The sequence below is a fragment of the Molossus molossus genome, unplaced genomic scaffold (assembly GCF_014108415.1).
Source record: "Molossus molossus isolate mMolMol1 unplaced genomic scaffold, mMolMol1.p scaffold_m16_p_3, whole genome shotgun sequence".
NCBI lineage: Eukaryota > Metazoa > Chordata > Mammalia > Chiroptera > Molossidae > Molossus > Molossus molossus.
Window position 1 is genome coordinate 110,091,887 of NW_023425366.1, and position 13,460 is coordinate 110,105,346.

General features: G+C 48.6%; 1 protein-coding gene across 2 annotated transcripts in view; it reads right to left on the reverse strand.

The window, feature by feature from the left end:
* SHISA9 (shisa family member 9) overlaps window positions 1-10,914 on the reverse strand; it is a 288,404-nt gene extending 277,490 nt beyond the window's left edge. The window contains exon 1 of one of the 2 annotated variants that reach the window (XM_036280282.1): window positions 10,337-10,914. In XM_036280282.1, the coding sequence (XP_036136175.1) occupies window positions 10,337-10,899 (563 nt within the window). In that variant the 5' untranslated portion in view covers window positions 10,900-10,914. The remainder of the gene's footprint in view (window positions 1-10,336) is intronic. The other variant, XM_036280283.1, reaches the window with a different exon arrangement.
* Between the last annotated feature and the right edge of the window lie 2,546 nt (window positions 10,915-13,460).

Here is a 13,460-nt window from a genome sequence, read left to right on the forward strand (position 1 = left end):
CGGGAACTGAACCCGGGACTCTCTGATCCACAGGCCGACCCTCCAAATGCTGAGCCAAACCGGCCAGGGCCAGCTCTCTGTGTTTTCACAGACCCTCCATGTGAGTGTGCTGCACAGTCAAGTGAGAGATTGGAGTAGGGTACAGAGGGCCCGAGCTTGGGGAAATACTTGCTCATGGGACAATGGGCAAAGAACCACAGCTGGTGAAAAGCGTCAGATGTGAGAGGGACAGGTCAACACAGCAACAGTCCCACATAAATTAGAGGAAAAGATTAAGTCTGCTGTCTGACTGGTGTGGCTCAGTGGTTGAGCATCGACCTATGCACCAAGCAGTCACCAGTTCAATTCCCAGTCAGGACACATGCCCAGGTTGTGAGCCAAATCCCCAGTGGGGGGCATACAGAAGGCGGCCAATTTATGTTTTTTCTCATTGATGTTTCCATCTCTCTCTCCCTCTCCCTTCCCCTCTTTAAAAAACCAAGAAAGAAAAAAATTGTTTTTTAAAAGATTGAGTCTGCTAAAGAATAAGACCATAACAATAACATTCATTCATTCATTCATTCATTCATTCAACAAATATTTATTGCCTACTATGTGCCAGGCGCTATTCAAGGCCCTGGAGATACAGCAGTGTATGAGCTGGACAAGATCACTGCCTTCATGATGCTTATTTTCTAAGGTTGAGCATAAAAATATGTATTAAATAAATAGACAAGGGTTGCAAAATTAAATAAATAAAAGTGTAACATGATCAAGAGAAACTGGTGCATGACAGCATTATTCATAATAGAATAAAAGTGGAAACAGCCCTGACCGGTTTGGCTCAGTGGTTGGAGTGTCGGCTCGTGGACTGGAGAGTCCCGGGTTCGGTTCCCGCTAAGGGCATGTACCTCGGTTGCAGTTTGTCCCTGGCCCAGATGGGGTTGTATGGGTGGCAACCACTCGATGTGTCTCTCTCATGTCGATGTTTCTCTCTCTCTCTTCCTCCCTCTCTCCCTCCTGCTCTGTCTGAAGATGGATGGGAGAATGTCCTCGGGTGAGGTTAAAAAAACAAACAAACAAAAAAAAAAACTTCAAACAATCCAAATCAACTGATGAATGAATAACCAAAATGGGTTCTATAAAGTAGAATATTACTCAGCCGTAAGAAGGAATGAAGTATTGATATCTACAACATGAATGACACTTGGAAACATTGCGCTCAGTGAGAGAGACCAGACACAAATATTGTATGACTTTATTTACATGAACTGTTCAGAATAGGCAAACCTATGGAGACAGGGAACAGATTAGGGTTTCCAGGGACTAGGGGAGGGAGAACTGGGGAGTGACAGTTTAATGTATATGGAGTTTCTCTTTGTGATAATGAAATGTTTGCGAATTAGATAGTTATGATGGCGACATTCAAAAAAGCACTGATAGTACAAATTAAAATGGTTAAGATGGTGGATTTTTCTGAGACATGGGAAGTGACTGCTAATAAGTGAGGGGTTTCTTTTCAGGGTGATGAAAATGTTCTAGAATTAGTCAGTGGTAATGGTTGCTCAACTTTGTGAATATACTGAAAACCAGTGATTTATACTTTTTTTAGAAAAAGTCTAAATAAACTGAGAGAAAGAGGGAGACGGGTGATCAGAAAAAAATACTTTTTGAGGAAGTGACATTTGAGTTGAGCCCTAAATGGTGAGAAAGAGTTGGTTACAAAAAGATGATGGGAAGAACATTCTAAGCAGAGGGTGCAGCAAGTGCAAAGGCCCTGAGGCATAAGAGAATTCAGATCTCTGAAGAACAAATGAGGTCAACGAAGCTGAAAGGTTGTGGCAAACAAGGAAAGTGTTCCAAGTGAGTGTTATTAGACCCATCCTACAGAGTGAAAAACTGCCCAAGTTAACCCAGCTAATCATCAGAAGACTGGGATGCAAAGCTGAGTATCTTTGAAATTAGAGTTCAGGCCCCTTCTTACCTCCCAAATCTAATCTGCCCCTTTCACTTCTGAACAGGTTCTTCATCATGAGCTTCAGGGGAATTCTGCACCCCTCTGGAACTGAATGGAAATTTTATTTGTGCATTTTTCTCAAACAAGAAGCCATAACTTTCACCAAAGGGTCACCCCACAATTCCAAAGTACCCAGGCTTTCAAGAGGATAGCAAAGTAATTAGTCAGGACAGGTACCGTGAACTTGGCCAGCACTGCCATCCATCTGCAGATCCCCTGGGTGCCGAAATTTGTGAAAATCCAGTCCCAAAGCAACGACACTTTTCCCCAAAGCAGCCATTCCCAGAGCATGCAGTGGAGAAAAGGATTCTTAGAGACGTCCATGTCCTGGACAAGGAGACTTCAAAGTGTGGTCCACTCACTCCAAGCACTGCAGACAATGATTTGGTTTGGGGGAGGAAATGGGAGAATGTCTGTATATGGTCTTCAGTTATTAAAAATGAGAAATCTATTTAACATGTGTGTTAATGCTGGTGCCCTCTGTTGGAATGCCTACATCAGATGGTGAGAATCAGGAATCTTGGACCAATGAGGCAGAAGTCTGTATTGCTCTTTGTGCACCTGTAAAGGGGATATGCAGATGAATTATCTGGTTTTAGCTAAGCTAATCATCACTAAGGAGACATGTGGCTTTAAAATATCCCCCATAACAAAACCCAAGCCTGAAAAAAAAATACTGATAAAACAAAACATAAGAAAACAATAGAGTTGACTTTCCCCTTCTCGTCAACAGTTTCTGACAAGGTTAAAATAACGAAAGTCTATTCAGATCAAAATGAAATCAGCCCAAATAATCAAAACTCTCATGAGGAATGATCGAAATATGGATTTATTTATTAATGGTAAACTTCACCCTCAATGTGTATTACGGTTGGAGATTGTAGCTAATGAGTGCATGAAGTCATCAAAATGAGTGACAAATTTAAAATTATCTATTTCACTTTCAGCTCAGTTTAAAATTTCTGTCCTTAAGTATGCTTTATAATTTACCTAATAATTGTTCACTGGTATATGTATAGATACTTATTAGGAAAACAAATGTGCATATATTGGGGTGCATGCTAAAAAACACGTTACAAATAGGGATGTGTCAAAAAAAAGTTAATGAATTAGACAATGGAAAAAAACAACCATGTGCTGCAAGCCAAATGCCCAAACATTTGACATTAATTTGTGGCATATAGTTTGGATGCTTCTCAAACTTTAATGTGCATTAGCATTACCAAGGGATCTTGTTAAAATGCAGATTCTGTTTCAATAAGTCTGAGGCAGGACCTGAGATTCTGCTCAAGCTCCCAGTTAACAAAGATGCGGCTGAGTAGCACACTCAGGCCACACTCTGAGTAGCAAGATCCTAAAGATACTGGGATGATAAATGTTATGTGTCAACTTGATTGGGCTACAGGGTTCCCAAATATTTGGTCAAACATTATTCTGGATGTGTCTGAGAGTGCACCTTTGAATGAGATGAACGTTTAAATTGATAGACTGAGTCCAGTAGACTGCCCTCTATAATGTAGGTGGGTCTTACCCAATCAGTTGAAGGCATAAATAGAATAAAAGGCTGACCCTCTGGAGTAAGAGAGAATGTTCCCACCTGATGACCTTCAAATTGAGACATAGACTCTTCCTTGGATTACAGCAGCCTGTTGGCCTTCAGACTCAAACTGGTTGGGAACTTGGCTCTGCAGATTTTACACTTGTCAATTGCAATTCCATTTAAGAAATCTCTTTATATATTTAGTATAGGTTCTGTTTCTCTGGAGAACCCTGATTAATACAGATGCCTTATAGGAGAAACTCCTATTGCCATTTTTGAGGTCAAAGCTGATTAGATTGGCAATTCATAAGGTCCAACTTAGTATCAATTTACTTGTAGATTTACTTGTGTGTGGCCTGTCTCCCACCATTTGACTGTCAGCCCTGTGGGGGCAAGGATTGTACTATTAACTATTCTATGATAGCTCTCAGCACAGGGCTGTGTATACCATAAGTACTCAATAATTACCTATTGAATGAATATATGGATGAGCACATAAATGAATGAATGTCATGTAACCAGGATGTCAGAAACCAGAACCCCTATGTGCCAGATCCTTTTCTAGGCACTCAGGATGGAACAGTGGAAAAGACTGTTGGTGTCCTTGTACTCCCTACAGTGGACGGTAATGGAAGGAGACAGATAATAAACCAGTAAAACAGTGCATTACTAAGTTAATTTTAGATGGTAATGTGAAATGAAGCAAAGAACATTGAATGACGGGCAGAAGGGGGCAAGGGACCGCAGTAACAAAGCCTGGGTGGTGAGGGACAGCTTCTCAAAGGTGACATTTGAGCTGAGACCTGAATAATGAGGAAGGGTTGGCCATGTGAAGTCCAACAGATGAGAATTTGAGCCAAGCCAACACAATCAGCTCCAAGGTGACAATGAGCTTGGCCTGTTTAATGAACAACAACAATAAAAAGGTTGCATCCCTTTTCTTTCCAATTGCAGTAGCAAATAAAATACCCTAGCATTTCTGAACAGAGCTCAGAGACCCAACTTCTTGCTTCAAAGCATCAAGGGGATCCCAGGATCTAAATTATGTTCTGACTCTTACACACTTGAATAAGATTCCTGGGCATTTCCTCTTGTCCCAGAAGCATCATTTATTTTTCAAGAATTCAAGAGCCATGGGTGAGATAATTTTCTGGAGTAGTGGTTACACTCTGTAGACATTTGTCAAAGCTCATCGAACTGTACACTTAAAGTGTGTGCATTTTATTGTGTAGACTTGACTTCAAGGAAGGTGATTTTTAAAATGCAAGGACTTACTGTCCAAAGAGAAACAACTACATCCTGCAAGGAAAAATAACTTGGAGACTTTTCTGTGGCCAACAGTATCTGCATGGATGGCCTTCTCCAGCCTGAGGAGCTGGTGGAAGCCACAGGATAACTAAAGTAGGAAGAAGGGAAGGTGGAAGGGAAGCTGGGAGAAGAGAGAAAAGTCAAGGGAAGAAGGGAATCCAGCTCTTCTGAAGCATGTTTGAAATACACACAGAACACTATGCTATGTAATTTGCCACTTGGATTTCTGATTCTGTTTGAAGAGGGGCAAAATAATGCCCTATGTTCTCTAGTGGTCTCAAATGTACAGAGCTTCAAACACATGTTCCTGCCCCCAAGGTCACTTTTCATCGGTGCCTCCTCCAAGAGGGCTGGCCCTGCCAAGGGCAGACACAGAACACATCGCTAGTCTTGATCTTACAGTGGCTCCTTGAACTGCCTCTGATGCACGTGTTGGGATCTGCAGGGCATCAAGCACTTCTCTGTGATCTGAGACGACTGAAATCCTGCATGTTTGTGCTCTAAGGCGTGTATCCCAGTGGTCAAGAACCTGTGCTTTGGCCGCACACTGAATTTGAAGTCCAATCCAACCCCTCCACTCACCAGTGACTTGTTCACCCTCTTGGAAAGCAAACTGTGCCTCTTAAAAGGCAGATCGCCATAGGGCCTACCTCTCTGGGGAGCAACGTGAAAGTAAATAAGAATTTACACGTAAGTTTACGGCAAAATAGCAAAACCAGGTTCTTCAAAATAGCAAGGGTTCTTCAACATTACCTATGCCGACAATTTGCGATGCATTTTTGTAGTCATGCATAGATCTTCTCTCGTATCCTGAACCTGCCCCCTCCTGCCAAGATTAAATGCAAGTCTGGAGAGGTAGAAAATTCCAATAATAAGAATGGTGATAAAAGGTAACAGTCACTGAGCATTGACCATATAACAGGCCCTGTGCTAAGAGCCTTCCAAGCCCAGTCTCAATGAATTCTCACACAAACCTATTACATAAGGATCATCCTGATCTCATTTTACAGTCAAAAACCTGAGACTCAGAGAGGTCAAGTAACTTTCCCTAGGTCACACAGAGCTACTAAGTGGCTGAGCTAAGATTGAACATGGGGCCATCTGACTTGAGCACACACAGTTAAGATCAGCCTGACTGCCTCTCCAGGGACTGCAGGTCACATCACTATGTAAATTGGGTGGGGTGGCTACTGAGGTGAATCTGAGACCTTCTTAAATGGGGCAGTCACCACTCAGCAGTAACCGACAGTTGCCATGTGCAAATGCATGCCCAGTGTTGCCAGACCTACCGATTTCTCAAGAGCAATCAGAAATCTGGATTTCTGTGTGAAATCTCCCAGGTTTTAAACACTGGCAATGGGTTCTAAGTTGGTTTTTAAACACCCTGTGTAACAGAGACTAAAGAGATTTCACAGCCACATGCAATGAGCTTGACTGGATCCTGGTTTGAAGCACCGAACTCCAAAAGACAGTTTTTGCTATGACTGGGAAGTGTTTAATATGATTGGGTATTTGATGACATTATGGAATTTTAATGTTTTTCTTGGATGCGATGCTGGAATTGTGTTACATGGGAGAACGTCCTTGTTCTTAGGAGATCCGTGCTGAAGTTTTAGGGACAAAGTGCCATGTCTGCAACTTTTCTTCAAGTGCTTCATCCATAAAACAAAGGAAAAAAGAGGGAGATAGGTGGAGAGAGAGGAAAGAAAAAAGGGATATTTGGAGAGAAAGAGATAGCAGTAAAACAAATATGACAAAATACTGATAACTGTTTGGTCTAGATTAGTAGTTCTCAGCTGGGGGTGATTCTGCCCCTAGATGACATTTGGCTCTGTCTGAGGACATTTTTTACTGTCATCACTAGGTTGTGGGGTAGGTGCTACTGGCATCTAGTGGGTAGAGTCCAAGGATGCTGCCAAATATCCCACAGTGCACAGGGCAGGCCCCACAACAGAGAATTATCCAGCCCCAAATGTTGATTGTGCCAAGTGAGAAACCCTGGTCTAGATAAGGGGTCTACTAAAGTTCCTTTTTATTCTTCTTTCAAGTTTTTGTATGTTTAAAATGTTTCACAATAAAAAACAATCTTTTAAACTTTTAAAAAAAAATGAAAATGAAAAAAAATAAAAATATCTTCCGGACCAAACAAAACATGTCTACAAGGTTGGGTAACCATAACTGGCCACTTGCGGTCACTTTCCTCAATAAACAGTGGTTGAATGTAGTTGCTGCTACAGCTGCTGAATGAGCATCTGTATAGTTCTGACAACATCCAGCCTAAGGCCCCTTTCCTGAAATTACTGTCTTTTTTCCTGCTTTCAGTCCTAATCAGCCCAGAAGGAAACAGGCAACATGCCCAGGACTATGAGCCTAAAAACTGGTATCACAGAGGCTTCTTCTGGGAAAACACAAGCGCACTGGTCACCAGGAGCAGTTTGTGACATGGAAGCGGCAATGTGCTGTCAGTCTCTGAAGGGGAGGTGCTTTCAGATGAGATGAGAACAAACCCCTCATTTCGTGCCCCTCACAGTCAGAGACAAAACCAATTAAGAGGCTGTGGCCAGCATATTAATTTCACCTGGAAGCCACCTGCTAGCCTCTTTGATGCCAAGCGTGGTGTGTCAGCCCCACCCAAGCATCCCTGAGCCCCTACAGGCTAATAAGCCCATTGCTATGGCTGGGACTTAAAATGATTCCCTGCATAAGTGGCCCAAGGTGCATTTGGAGGGCATCTGGGACAGTCCCAGCACCACAGAAATATACATCAAGGCTACATACATGCAGAGAACAAGCAACAGAATGCAAATAAGAGAGTCACCTTGGACTGATTCAAGCCCTGTAAAATAATCCCAAACCCAAGAACAGTCTTTCTCAAAGTGTGGGGCACTTACCATCAGCCATTCGGGGCAGTTGTTAAATGCAGATTTGTGGGGCCCATTCCAGACCTCTTTATTGGAAATCTCTCTGGCTAGAACTCAAGAATGTGCATTTTAGGAAGCTCCCTCAAATTCTGATGCTCACCCCATCTGCAAAGATCTGTCCCAGACACAGTGGAAACCAGGGAACTAAATATTGTACAATTTTGTAACTGTGTGACCTTGGGCAAGCCACCCAACCTTGTACGCAGGAATTAAAATAGCACCTGTCTCATAGAATAATTGTGAGAACTAAAGGAGAGATTGTTTACACACACACACACACACACACACCCTTGTGCAGTGCCTGACACCCAGAACTGTTCTGAGCAAATCTTACTTCCTTTTCCTTAGCAGCGATTGGCTGAACATCGTAAAACCTGGAGAGCTTTACAAATGTACACTCAGGCCCTCCCCCTAAAGACTTCGATTTAAACTGTCCAGGGTAAGGCCCAGGGTGAGGATTTCTTTTTTTAAATAGCCTTCTAGGTGATCCTAAACAGCAGCCAAAGTTGAAAACCACACCTCAGAAGCGGTCAGAAAAATATCGACTCTTCTTTCTCTTCGGGTGTGTGCACTTGCACTCCGTTCTGCAATTCCCAAAATGTATACAAGGAGAGCCTGTATTGAGGCTGTTACAGAGGACTGGGTACCCCTAGATTCTACCTTCCAGCAGACCTTTCCAGATACCAGCAGAAGAATGTGGCAGGAACCTGCTGAGCTGGAGTGATTCTTTTTCTCCTAAGCAGAGCTGCCAGGAGGCAGGACCAAGAAGCTGGGTCCCTGCTGGGCCCTAAGGTACCCGGTGGAGTGCAGTCGCAACAGAAAAACCTAAATCAAAGGGCCTGAAGCTAGCATCACTTTCTCCCATAGGTGCCCAAAGGTTAGCTCTTCTCCCACTTTTCCTCCTCCCTGCTCCCTCTCTGCCCCCATCCCCCACCTTTAAGCGCAGGTTTGCAAGGAAAGTGCTCGGTGAAGATTTCAGCAGAGGTATTAACCCGAATCTGCAAGGTAGCCTACCTATCCCTGTGAGAATCTCTCCCTACCAAGGCGACACCGGCTGCCGCAGTCCTGCTTGCGTATCTCACCCTCACCTTAACACAGACCCCGGGAATCCACGGGGAAGGCCGGCATTGCGGGGAAGTGAAACCACCTGGCCAATGGGGGTGGCGACCGGGCACCTTGGGGTTGCAGGAGGTGGGCGGGGCCGGCGCTTTACTCCTAGAGTAGGTCAGCGTACCTGCGGAGCTTACTTCTGTGCCTCAAGATCTCACCATCAATCCACACCTCCCTAATGACCCAAAACGACAGATATTTCTTCACCTCACCCCCTACACACACACACACACAAAGCCCTCCCCTCTGGAAGAAAAAAAGTCATCGGATACTCTGCGTATAAATAGAAAATAATTACTAATGAGGTAGTGATGTTCCTTCGCCTATTTTCGCTGGGGCTCTTTGTTCAGATTTTTTAGGCAGGCTCCCGGAGCGCGTGCATACACACGCGCACACACAGGCCCCCAGCGGAGGTATGGTGTGTGTATGTGTGTGTCTGTGTGTAGTGGGGAACACATGGCAACTCCGTTACCCGTACTCGGCAAGAGGATAAAGCGTGCACCCCAGCCATCCAGCAGGCCGCTTGTCGCTCTTCAACCCCACCTGCCGGGACCTCACACCAACCCCTGGCCTCTACCCAGTATGGGGCTGCGTCCTCGTCTCCAAAGTTACTGGGTTGTGCGAATCAATTCAGACACTTAAAAAACAAGCAAAAGGCAAATAGCTCCATTAATCCCCAAATGCCTTCTTCCATCTGCTGCGACTTCCTCGTGCTGGGACTTGCATAATGAATGAGGCTAATGGGAAAGTTGACAAATCAGGGTGTCGGGGAGGGGGGTGGTAACGGCGCGAAGGGCGGGGGCTCTGGCCTTTGAAGTCCAGCCCAGCTCCAGCAAGGGGCTCAGGGAGAGGTAGTGAAAGGGGAGCGGAGCCAGGGAGGGGGCGGCAGAGACTGAGTTCCCGATTCCCAAGACCTTGCAGCTCAGGGAAAGCAAGGCGGCCGATCCAAACAAGGCTTTTGTTCTCGCCCTCCCCTGGCTCTCCACCTCCCTTGCTTCCTTTTTCGCGAGCCGTAAGAGTTGCAGGCGGCACACACTCCTTTCCCTCCCTCCTTCCGTCACACACGCGCGCAACGGGTTCACACACACCCCTCTTCCCTTTGCCGGCCAGCCGGCCCCTGTTTACCTAGGCTACTATCTGGAGCCAGAGGGTGACCCCTCCCTAAAACCCAAGACTTCGAGGCCAGGGGCATCCAGCTGTGTGCTTCAAGTCCGCTTCGATCTTTGGCTCGGGGAGGGGGCACGGCAAGAGGGCGAGAGAAGGGAGACCACACACACACACAGACACACTAGCTCATATCCACACTTGTGCAGAGCCCCCTCTCCTAACCGAAGTTGGCTTGCCGATGATATCCCACAGCAGAGATGCTGGGGTGGGGGGACGCCATTGCTTGGGGAAGGTGGAGAGGGGAGAGAGGGGGGAGCAGCGCTAGGAGGGGAGAGCGAGGGGGAGGCAGCCCACCTGGACATGTGCTCCCTTTGGGGCCGGTGCGCTTTCTCCAGTCCCAGCTTGGTGAAGATGCCCACGAGCACCATGACAGCCACCACCCCGCAGATGATGTATACGATCAGGTTGGTCTTGTCCTTGGTGGGGTCGTGCAGGGGGTCGTCTTTGCGTGCTGGGGGCTTGCCAGTGTTGAGCCAGAGCGGAGTGTCGTAGTTGGTGCAGGTGCTTTGGTTGAGTCGCCGCTTCTTAAACGTGCAGCAGAACCGGAAGCCACAAGTCCCGCAGCAGAAGATGAAGTCGCCCGAGCTGCAGTTGAACGGCGGGTCCCACTGGCCCATGACATCGAAGTAGCCCCGGCAGAAGTCCGGCGTAGGCGCCCGGGTCGGGGGCGCGTCCGAGACGCTCGCGCCCTCGCCGACCTCCCCAGAGGCGGCTCCCGAGCGGTTGCCCCCAGTCAGCACCACCACGCCGCCCAGCTGCGCCAGCTGCCCGTGTCCCGCTCGCTCCTGCGCCCGGCACACGCGGGCGCACAGCTCGGTGAGGAAGCAGCCGAGGAGCAGCCGGAGGACTCGCCGCATCGTGTCTCCCAGCCCGGGCTCCGCCGCTCGGCCGCCGCTAGAGCTGCTGCAGCCGCCTCTTGAAGCGCGGCCGAAGCTGCCGAGGCTGCTGCCGGGGGCTGCGAGCCGCCGCGGGCCGCACATGCAGGGAGCGGCACGGGGCGCTCGGTGGTCAGCGGCCACGGCGCTCGGCTCAGCCCGCGTTCGCCTCCAGCGCGCCGCGCCGAGGGGCTGGCCGAGGAGGAGCGCGCAGGGCTGGACGGGGGGAGGATGAGCGGGGGCAAGCGCGGGGTGCAGGTCCGGCTGGCTACAGGGAGAGGCGGGGGCCGGAGAGCAGGGGAGAGTCAGTCTGTCCGCGCCTCCCCTCGGCTGGCAGCTCCTGACTCGCTGCCCCGCGCCCGCTCGCAGAATCCCTCTCACCTCTTCAGCTTGCCAAGTGCGCTGGTGAGAGCGAAGCGACACTTGTGGAATGAAAGGAGGGCAGGGAGAAGGGGGAGGGGGAGGAGGGCGGGAAGAGGAGGCGGAGGGGGGGAGGCGGGCGCGAGCTCGAGAGGGGCGGGGGCGCGGGAGAGGTGACTCGGGCGGGCGGGCGGGAGCTAGTTGGGGGGCGTGCAGAACCGAGCCAGGCTGGCGGGCAGGATGGAGGGTGCTTCGCAGCCACAGAAGGAACAGCTCGGATTTCTCGGCAGGTGGAGGACGACGGCAGCGGGACCTCCCGCGCCCTCTCTGGGCTGGAGGCGCGGCTCAGACCTGTTCCCCAGCGCAGAGGCGGCTACGCCCGAAGCTTTTTCAGGCGTGCGAGCACAGGAGCTGCGGCTCGAATCTGCCCAACAGGGAAAAGGTGACTCGGAGGGGATAGGGACAGATTAAGTAGTTTACACTCCAACACAGACTGGGGCTCATTCTGATCAGGATCGCCCCTCCCAGGTGAGCGGGGCCACTTTGCCCTTTCTGCTCCAGGCAGAAACGCCACCCGGATGGCTCAACTCCTTGGGCTGAGGCGAGGACCAAGGCTGAGCTGCGAAGGTGGGGTGGCAAGCCCCTGGGCCCGGGGTAAGCACCCAGGCGAAGGGCTTGGGCTGAACTAAAGTCAAAGAGGCGCAGGGGGTAAGGAGAGACAGTCGACAAGGCCGAGGCAATGGGATGTCCTGGAAGGTCTTTCCTTGGTACTCTCCCAGGCCCCGGACCTGCCACTTTTCTGTCCCTCTTCCCCCTGGTAGCATTTCCTGCGCTCCACAGGAGGGCACACCGCGGCGCCGCCTCTGCGTGCCCATATCTGGTGCAGCGCAAGGCCTGTACACCCAGTCTTCGCCGCTCTCCTGGACCTGGCGCCCGTGCACCAGTTCCCAGACTCGGCTGGCCCCTGTCCCCTCCAAGCCCCCCACTCCACCCCACCCCAGGTCATCCTCACCCGGGGCTGCGGAGCTGGCCCTGTTCCTCGGCTTCCAGTCTTGCGTCGCCCTCTCTCAACTCAGCGGATCCCAGCCATCGTCAGCCCGCTTGCATTTCTCCCACTTCTTCCTCTCCTCTGCTTGAATTTGACTCCAGTAGCCCCTGAAACAGGATTTGTACCAGAGCTGCTACACCAAATTTAGATTTCCACACGCCCCTGCGTTTTGTTTTTTTAATTGCATTAACTAAGTATACACTTCACAGTCAGCTGGGCTATTACGATGTTTCCACCACTCTCCTCTCTATTTGGCTGCTGTCAGACTCTTCTCAGGGTATTTTCAAGGAACCAAGAAGTTGGACCAGTAAAGTAACATGCTGAGGTCCCCTTAAATGAAAAAGCAAGGAGGTGTATTGGGGCTCTACTGCAGCTTTTCTCAGAAAGAGCTAATTGTGCTTTCTCTTTGAAGACACATCACCTACGGTCTTCCCAAAGAATGACCCTGTTCCAGCACAAATGCACCAAGGCAACATTGACAGAGCATATCCAGGAGTATCTCAGTCCCGGAAGACTCACTGAATTATGGGCTGTATTATGTGCCAAACCCACAAGACAAGGTGTGAGGTTGTGAGTATAAATTCATCAGATTCATCATAATGGGGGTCCCAAAATAAGAGTGTGGCTGTCTGTGGACCCACACCCACCACCACTGTGTGAATCTCTACAAACACAGTTTGGTGTGTGAGAGCTAACGATAGCTGACATTTTATTCAGCGTTTGCAACATCCCCACTAAGCTTGCTTCTCACAGATGCTTAGAGCAGTGCCTAGCATCTAGCAGACAATCTGGGAATATTTGCTGAACCATTGAGTGGCTGATCTCATTTAACTCTATCAGTTAGGCAACATTACCAGGCCCAAACAACAGAAAGAGAAACTGAAGCTCAAAGCAATTAGACCAGTTGCCCAGGGTAGCTCAGTCAGGAAGTGTGCAGTTGGCTTTTGACCCCAAAAATTTGACTTGGGGAGTCTGTGTTCTAACCACTGCAAAACAGGCCTCCAGACTCCATCCATCTGACATTATATGATGCATTTATTTTTTTCTATCTCCCCACATAGAAATTTAACTTCATGACAAAAATGGCCATGACTCTTTCAGAGTCCCCGAGCATCTAGAACAGAGGAAAACACAC